At 40.9% G+C, this 9821-nt stretch overlaps 1 protein-coding gene across 2 annotated transcripts in view; it reads right to left on the reverse strand.

Annotated features, from left to right (window-relative positions):
• The window catches only part of SATB2 (SATB homeobox 2), a 131718-nt gene extending 122513 nt beyond the window's left edge, over positions 1-9205 (reverse strand). For both annotated transcript variants that reach the window (XM_074872254.1, XM_074872255.1), the window contains exon 1: positions 9022-9205. In XM_074872254.1, coding sequence (XP_074728355.1) covers positions 9022-9190 — 169 coding nt within the window. In that variant the 5' untranslated portion in view covers positions 9191-9205. The remainder of the gene's footprint in view (positions 1-9021) is intronic.
• Between the last annotated feature and the right edge of the window lie 616 nt (positions 9206-9821).

Consider the following 9821-nt stretch of genomic DNA (forward strand, 5'->3'; position numbering starts at 1 on the left):
ACTTCTGTTACTCTGCATTTTCTCTAAGTCTAAAAATTGGTAGAGTGTATGACAGGTCCACCTCATTTTTCTTAATGATGTTTTTATTATTCTTTCACTCAATTAAAACAGAAATGGATATTGCATCTTCTGACTGTATAATTGTTATTGTAATCTGTTTTCGATCACTGCTTGGGAAATGGGTCCAAAACAACATAAACTATCCACAGCCTCAGAATACAAGTCATTTTCTTTTACTACGATACTTAAAGAGACATCTATCATGTTGCTCTGCTAGCATGTTTGTATTATGGCAAAAAAGTTATTTGTAAGTTGGGAAAAGACATTATGAAAATCACCTTTTACTCCAAAGTATTGTATAACTCATAATTTATAACTACATTTCTTAATAACCATTCAAAATAATAAGGCTGGAAATTGTGCACATCTAATTTTAATATATAAATAATGGAAATGCATATAAACCAAAATATGCTCAAAATATGAATTTATATTACTCTCGAAAAATAGTCTGGTTATAGTTTTGAAAATGACATGCTTCATTTCCAATATATGCCTGTCAGCTAAATTTATGACAAAACACTCTGAGTTTAGATTACCAGGATGGTAAATACTTCTATGTGAGTTTCCTCGCTTATCTGAAGTTTCCGTCCAAACGCAGACAGAGTCAGCAACTTCTAGAGAGCGAAGCATCGGCGATACACAAGACAAGACAGACTAATCCAGCTGCTTCTCAACATTGTACAAATAGAATAGAACGTCTGAGAGAAAGAGAGAGAAAGCAACCTTGTGGCTGCATGCAGCGATACAAATCATGGGTTTTGATACAAGAAACTCCTCTCGCAACATTTCTTGCCAGATTTAGTACTTTTGAAAAGATTTGCTGTCAATAGAGTGTCTTTTCATCTCTGTGTGTGTCTTTGGGGAACAAATAAGGAGGGAGCATATTTAAGTGGGAGACATTTCTACTGCACTCCGAAAATGCAGTGGGCGTATGGTTATCTCAAGAGATGCCGCAGCTTCATATAAAATATAGTCTGACAGGTTATTTTTATTAATCTCTTTCTGAGCTTTTTTACCTTGCTGACATTGCTACTAACAGGGTACAATTGTGCTCAGACTGTTTAATATTGCAGGTCTGTCTGATACAAGGACATTAGTTAGAGAAAAATGACACAATTTTTACTATTAGCCAGGTAATTTTCTATTTAGAAAACAAGTCACATGCTTAAACTCTTATCTAGAGCTACCTGTCTCTTTTCTTCAAGTTCTTTCTGTTCCCTTCATGCAGCTTCTACAAATAATGTGTCTTCTCTTCTTCCTAACATTGCTGCATGTAACGTCAATAATCATTCAGCGTTTGCCAGGAAATTTAAAATATATCTTGAGTTCAGACATGAGCTCTCTGCCCTAGCATCCAGCTTATGATACTAGCAATGCAGGGCTCACGCTTCATCTTTTAAGCAGTGCTGTAAATTATTTGTGTAGCCTTAGTCCAAGTAGAAATGCATCCTGGAAGGATGTTTTACTTAAGTCCTCAGATATTAGCAACATCGATGTTTGCATCTTTAAAAATCAGAGTAAGAATTACACTTTAAAAAAAAACAAACAAAAAACAAAACAAAAAAAAACAACAAAAAAAAAAAAACAAAACACAAAAAACCAAAAACAAACAACCACCTTTCAAACACTGTTTATAAGGGTTTCACAATGTCAGCAGCCTTAAATTGCTAATAGACAAATGCTGACATCTTGGCATATTTGTAAATCTCCAGAGGATACCAGCAGAGCTAGTACAGGTATTTAAAAAGAAAAAACAACTTTAAAATACTAGTTCATGGTTTTTTTAAACTTCTCCAAAATAAAGGAAATGAAATTGGAAATACGACATATTTTTCCCTTACTAATATTTGGATCAATGTAAATGAAGACGGGGACAAAGCACACGCAACAGCTGCAGTATGTGCTTTTGTACAATACGCAGGACCTCTGGAAAAAAAAATTAATTCCTAACTATAGAACTGCAACAATATGGACAACATGACTTGCTGGCTAAGAACATATCACACATTAAAGTAGTCAACACTTGTGAATGGCCACAAGAACCTCATCTAGATGGGCTAACAATTCCCCCCGAATTAAACGGCAAATCTGTCTTTCATACCACTAATCAATGTAAACTCATTTGTATGTAACCCCACAGCAGAAATGTCGCTGATGAGCATTCTGCAACAAGTACAAAGCTTGTTGGAGGGCAATTTTTTTTTAGTATGGCTAGAGGCTAGAAAACATTTCTCAAAAGCCATCAAATACTCAGCTGCCTTTTGTCTGCTGTGACTATTTCTTACATCTGCATTAGTGACACATGTCATCATGGGGACCAATGCATGTGACCCAGGACATTTCATACAGTAGGAACCAATTACCACAAGATAATTTTTTCAATGCCAGAAAGGGCATCAGTTCCTCATTCAACACAGCGGGCTGGTTTCAAAACCACTTTGAGCTTCAAAAGGAGAGCACACTTGTTCGGTAGTTACAGAGTCTGAAACAGGCACACGTTATCTTGAACAAAGCCCCATCCTATCAATTCAAAGGGACTTGGAATACTTTATACCTTGAAAAACTGGGCCTTTAATCCTAAAACACAGCAGTAGTTACTAATTTAACTAAATTATGAGGGATGGTAATTAAAGGCCTAACTTATCTATGCCTTGCAATTTGGGATTCAAAATAAAATCTTCCTGAGTTTTACAGATTTTCAGTTATTTTGAAAAGTTTAAAAATAAGATTTAAAAGCAGGTTGGGGACTGCTCAATCACAAAAATAAGAATTTTCCTAAACAGGTCACACAGCTGTTTGGCGAATATAAATACATGACTGCAGTAAAACTGTCTTCATTTTACAACTTCATAGATGCCATATTGTATTACCATCTTCTGTGTCAATGGGAGTGACAAAAATCTTACTGGTCCAAGTATTTTACTTAAGCTCCAAATCACTGTTGTGGCCCTTTTCTCCCATTCCACACAGACAGCTTTAAGGAAAACAGCAATAACAGAAAGTAACTGCAAAAATAAATATTCAGACTAGCATCTCCATGAAAAGTATTAAACTCAAATACTTTTAAAGGTATTTTAAAGTAACTGATACCATCCGAAAGTCTGTGCCCCAAACTAGAAATTTTAAATATGACATAACTGTCTGTTGAAATGACGACTTGATTACAGTTACATTATGACAGGTTTTTTTCTATTTTTAAATCGAGATAAAATATTCAGTGCAGTAAAATAATTTAAATAGAATACCAAGACTCCCAAAAATTAAGTATTTAGGAAAGAAATCTTTAAACCTCACCTTTAAGTTTATTCATAACAATAAAGTTTAATACTATTTTTCTTCCTTTGATGTCCGAATCCTTCATCTAAATTCTGAGTGAGAAATATGTCGCTATTTAATTTCTTGAAAATACATTTCCTCACTGGCATCTTTATAGTTTTTAATATGATTTTGCTACCTTCTTCAGGCATAAAACCAATTCTGAGGACTCACTGAGAGACTCACCTTAACAGGAGCTTTCAAACAGTCACCCTATAAATGATTGACAGTAAATATACTCTGTTCTATCCCAGTGAAACTAAGGAAAGGCAGGACACAATTTCTAAAGGGGGGGGAGGAATTAACATTGACTTTTTCAAAGATGTTGGTTTCTTTTTCTTTCCTTTGGTTCACGACGAGAATAACAGCATCCAGTTAACTAACGTGGCCATGGGTATGGGGCGGGGAGGAAGCGGGGAGATGACTCGAAACACTTAGGAACTGTTGCGGGAAAAAATAAAATCTTACTACATTTAATCTTAAATCTTGAATTCAAAATTGTCAGTGGCTTTCTGCAGATGCAACTTAGAGTTCCAAAATTACTCTAAACATCAAATTATGCCTAGGTCACCGAATGGGTGGATACCCTATATTCTGCTTAATGCGTATGTTCAATTGCATGTATATTTTAACCAACTGTGTCTTTATTTTAATAACAGACTAAGTACTGAAAACACATAAAGAAAGACTATTTTTCTACCTCAGCAAAAATACAGCTGATACACTGCATGACCCTTCAGGAGTGACTGCTCTGTTTATTCTATTTACATGACATAATCTGATTGGAAAAGGGGGGTGGCGGGTGGAAATCGGCAAAAAGACCAGTAACTCATTTTTAACCATCGGTCATGAAAAAGAAATCACTGTCTTGCTTTTCTTACTGTTCCTGTTAAATTAGAGGTCTCTTCCTCTTTATGTATCAGAAACGCATAAAATCCAAGAATTTACATTTCCTCATAATCCCTACTGAATTATATCAAAGTACAAGGCAACATTTTCCAACTATTCTGCAAGAGATAAAACATAAAATATATTCACATAAAGCTGGTTCCTGAACTAATAAAGATTTGCGGCTTTCAAGCTTCTGTATCTCGATGTGTTTAATTCTTTCGAATAGCTACATACTTCTTTCAGACAGCAGGAAGATATTCTTCATCTAGGATCTAGGCAGGAAGACTATCTAAAACTTAACCTTTCACTTTATTCAATTCATAAGGACAAGTGAAACATGCTTCCATAGTCCGTTCAGGATGCCATTTAGAGCTTAATGTTAACTAACCGTTTAAAACAGGGGAGCAAATTTGATCAAGCCGTACTCTTCTGTCTGCACAGAAGAGGATTTTCTCTACAGTAAAGTACTTTAAATCCTTGTAAAAGATATGAAAGGCAGCACAAATCCTATGACATTTTTACAGAAATATTTAGAATGAGTTTTGACAAACAGCTTTTTAACCATCCTCAGTCAGCATTTCTCTTGCCCCAGAGATATATTAAAAGAGATTTCTAACTACACCTAAGCAGACAAGTCCATGATACATCAGAACTTCACAGGGCTTACAGCAATTAGCAGCCGTGCTCCAAAGAGTCACTGCATCCGCATTTCTGGTACATCTGACTTTGTACAAGCATGATAACCACAGCTGCTGATTAACATCCCAATCATACAATTTAGTTTGAGTCTGAAAGTTTTCTCCTCCATTAATATTCTGTAAATTAAATCACACATTTTAACAGTTAAATGAATAAGAATGTATTACTATCAGACTGCATCAAACCAATTTAACCAGCAATTTTTTGCAATCATTTCCTGCTCCAAATTTGAATGTGTTCCCTTGGCTATATCGTGGTTCTACATTTCTATTTCAGCAAAACCAAACTTCAAAACAGTTCATTCTGCATACTGGCATTTTAAGTTGCATTCAGAGGCTTTTGATGCTTATTTTCTACACTCTTCAAAATCAACACATACATATATATACACATATCCACTCATACACAAACAGGTTCATGAATTGCAATCAACAATTTTGTAAATATAAGTTTCCTAGCCATTAATCATTCCTTTTTTTTTTAATCCTTATGGAGTGAATTACTAACTGAGAGGAGACGCCAATTCTAGTAAGTGAATGTTACCCAACAGGGATATAAAGCTGTCAACACCATAGTGCTCTTGCTTGCTCTAAACTCTCTCCCAGGCTTCATATGTTTTTTAAAGTGATATTAGCCTTTTTTTTCCCAAGGACCTTTATAAAACCTGCCTCTCCTGAACATCAGAGCACTTGTGCCTTATTACATAGAGGTTTTAAAACAGACTGGTTAGATAACTGCTGAAGCATTTTAGAAAGCACTGAGTTAGTCAGGCAAACCAAAACTGGACTCTAACACATTGGACTGACGCTAACAACATCGTAAACAGTACCAAAACTTTTAAATCCCCTATTAAACACAACCTTTAAGACCCCGTTTATCTTTTCAGTGACCTTCACTAGTTTATTATAGCTGCTGTAATGGCCCTTTGAATTAAGTACATTCATGTTAGGAATAAAAAAATAGGAGAGTCATAAGGCAAAATTTCTCATGAGAACATTTGAATTTTTGTCTGCACTACAAAAGCTTATTTTAAAACAGTTTTTCACTCATAAATCTAGAGAGAAAGCTAAAAACACCGACAGTAGTGTAATGTTCTCTATTTCTCAGGGAAGTCACTGGAAAAGTAATTGTAGCAAACACTACGATTATAAAACTTGTTACCAAAGGTCATCAGTCTCATCATAGCTCCAGTTAGTTAAGAGCTTATTGCTCTGTTCTCAGGGATTAAGTTCAGAAACAGATATTATTACACCAAAAAGCCACTTGACAAGTAGGAAGGAATTTCAGTATTTACATATCTAAGGCCCAAGATGAGATGAAAAAAAGAACTGCTAGCACCTGTATTTGCCTTCAACTCCTTTAGATACACTTTATAGAACAAAAATAAAATGAAAACTAAAACGGACTCCAGTTTCCAATAAAGTACTTTTTTCCCAAATTAAGTTCACATGCAATAAGTATTACCACTTTTTAAAGTTTGAAAAGTAAGAATACACTGAAAGACTGACAACTGAAGCCTTAGATATCATTTCACTAAAACTTTCAATATCAAACACTAGGAACTATACTAAAAGAGCCTTTAGTAATATTTATGTGAAGAGAAGTTTTATATTAATTTGCCAGTATATTAAAAGTAAGCCTTTCCACAAACACCGACAGCTGCATTTCACAACTCAAGTGAAAAAATTACTAACACCACAGCGATCGATGCAAAGATACAGACTTCCAGAAATACCCAAAACAGTGTGATCTGCATTCAGAAAAAGATCGCTTGGTCACACAGGTTCTTAAAGTTCCAACTTGAAAAAGAGCAGAGGAAAAAATATCTGGAAATTAGCTATGTTGATTTATCTTGAGAGCATTTCCAGGAGGAAAAAAAAATTAAATCAATTTTAAACAGCACCATTATCTTATTAAAAAAATCTGCCTTAACTAATTTAGTATTGAGTATTATAGAACCTAGGTAAGTATTCAGACAAGAATAATTTTCTTCTTGCTTTCAGTATCAATAAGGAGTAATGAATAAACTTTATTATGACTAGCCTAAAACCAAAGAGATTGAGTCTGTTTAAAGAACACCAGCTAAGAAAAAAAAAAAAAAAGACTCCTGCATTTCCTATTTCCCCACATTTTTACACTCAAGTCTACACCAACTTTATAAATGAGCTGAAGAGTAATGAATGAAAATGTAAGCTCTTAAAAGTTTGCTTTCAGAAATTAGAGCCTTTGTCTTAAGTGGAAGAAATCTTCCATAACTTAACAGGCCAGATTCAAGCTGAACTACCGAGATAACTATAAAAGCTGGTGAATTTCTCTTGGGTAACACAGCTGCAATTAGAAAGCAACATATATATTCCAAAACATTTAAAAACATTCCTTTAAAGTATATTCTATAAATGCCCCAAGGAAAAAGATTTTAGCTCCAGTTCTAACATTCTCTTTAAAATCAAGCAGCTATAATGCCTCAGTCTCGAGAAAGGCATGCAAAACTACATATATTACTTTTTATCTGGTTAATTAGTTCATTTTTACAATTATCCAACAAATTATTTCTCCACCAATTTGTAAGTGGAATACTACTGCAAGTCTTTCGCTGCAAAGCTGTTTCTTCTTTTTCCGTACATTAGAAGAATGCAGAGGAGAGGTTTAAAAAACAGACATCTAGTCATCCAAGAAATGAAAAACTGACGAGATCTCTTACCCTTCATTAGGTATATAAATGAATCCTACGTTTTCAAAATAAAATAAAATCTGCAGCCCCTTAGCAAACTTCAGCAATTAGGAAGTCTATTGAGCCAAAGAGGTCTAAAACAAGCATCTAACGGTAAAATCGCTAAATAAACCTCACGTAATAGAGAGTCATGTGACGACCGTATCAAAGTATCTCTTGAAATGTCATTTACACAAACTCTTTGTGTATAAACAACTACATTTGTGTGTTACCACCCTGCACATTTTAAAACACAAATACAGAGATAGGGGGTTTTTTAAAAGGTAAAGTTATTTGTGGCCTGTCCTGCATTATTTCGCTTGCAACGTCTGGGTAATTTGAAGATTTTAAAAAATATTTTTCCTAACACGAGGCTGCACTGTGTTAAACGCAACAGCATCAGCGTTAAGATGAAAAAAAAAGGGCATTTAGGAGAAATGACTGGAAAGTTTAGCTGCTTGGAACAAAAGGGGGAAAAAAGCAACCACGCGTGTCACTTAAACATGCTCTTAACACAAAACTGGCCAGCAACTAGGTAGCAAAGTATGAAAGTTTTCTAGAGAATTGCAGGAATGCTGCAAAACTAACGCTCAATAATTTCGCTGAAAGAGCTGAACCTTGCATGTGTTCTGCCCTCTCCTCCTTTACAACTGCTAAAAAATGCTACTTACAGAAAGGAAAAAAAGAAAATAAAAAAAGACCTAAACGCGAAGATGAACGCTGCCATTTTTTCCACCCTCGAGACCCCACTCCCGGAGCTGTAACACCCTCCGTCATGTCACCGCACCCGCGAAGGCAGCCGGGCCGCCTGCACCTCACCTGGCAAAGGCGGCGGCGGCGATGCCCGCTCTGCCGGCGCGGCCCGGGCCCGCCGGGAGCCGCCGGCCACGCAGGGGCTTCTGCCCGCGAGCTGCCAGCCCGCCGGCCCTCCGCCGGGAAGCGCCGAGGGCAGGGCCCAGCTCTCCCCCAGTCACCCTCCAGCAGGATTAGGCCTGGCCTTTTGTGAGCCGCCTAGCTAGAGCCCGGGCCTGGGGGCGAGGGGGGTCCTCTCTAGGAAGGCGGCCTGCCACCGAGCGGGCTCCCCACGCCGCAGACCCCGGCCGGAGCCCTTCCGCGGCCCTCCCAGCACCGCCGCCGCGCCGGGCAGCTGAACGCTTTCCAGGGAAGCGGGCAGCAGCCCGCCAGCCGCCGCGCGAACCTGCCCGCACCTCCGCGCCTGGGGCCGGCCCGCCCGCACGGTGCCACCCCGGGCGCGCCGCTCTGCGCGCCCCAGCCAGCGGGGTCGAGCCGGGCCGGGCCGGGCCGGGCCGGCGGTGCCGCCGTGAGCGCGGCCGCACGGTTACCTCCCACGGGCTTGGTGACGGCGCCGTTGGGCCTCCCGCGGGTGCCCATGGGGCTGCCGTTCTGCTCCAGCCTGGCCACCTTCCCGGGGGGGGGGCCTTTGACATCGGGGCTGCCGCTGCCTCTGTCGGGGCTGTCCCGCAGGCAGGGGCTCTCGCTCCTCCGCTCCATGCTCGGAGACGCGGCTCCCGCTGGCAGGTCGCAGTAGAAGGAGCACGGACCTAGGGCGAGAGAAACAAGGGGCGCTCAGCTGCCGCCGGCCCGCCCCGCTGCCCGGCACCGGGCCCCGCTCGCCCGCCCGCGCGCCCGCCGGGGCCCCCGCAGCGCGTCCCCCGGGCGCGATGCCGCGCCGCTCCCGCCGCCGGAGCCGGCCCCGCTCAAAGCGACCGGTTCGGCCCCGACGGCCCCGGCCCCCTCACCCGCCCAGCCCCGACCTGCCGCGGGCGGGGGCAAGCAGCGCTGCGCCCCGGTCCCCATGTCGCCGGGCAGGCCGACCGACGGGCAGCCCACCCGCCCGCCGCAGCCACAGCCAGGTGCTGCGCCCCGGGTCCGGGCTCAGCCCCGGCCCGCCCCCGGGGGCCGCGGGGAAGAGGCTGCCAGTCCGGGCGGCCCCGCTGGCACGGCCCCCCCGCGCCGGCCAGCTGTGCAGCCACGGAGCAGCCGGCTGCCGGCGAGGAAGCCCCTGGCGAGCGGCTCCCAGGAGCTGCCGCTGTACTTACTGCTTATAGCCTGTCTGTAAGTTGGCTGAGTTGGGCTCTGTCCATGGATCAGAAGTAGAGAATCCAGGGTGGAAAGTTTTCTT

This window comes from Strix uralensis, chromosome 6 (assembly GCF_047716275.1).
Source record: "Strix uralensis isolate ZFMK-TIS-50842 chromosome 6, bStrUra1, whole genome shotgun sequence".
In the NCBI taxonomy this organism is placed as follows: Eukaryota; Metazoa; Chordata; class Aves; order Strigiformes; family Strigidae; genus Strix; species Strix uralensis.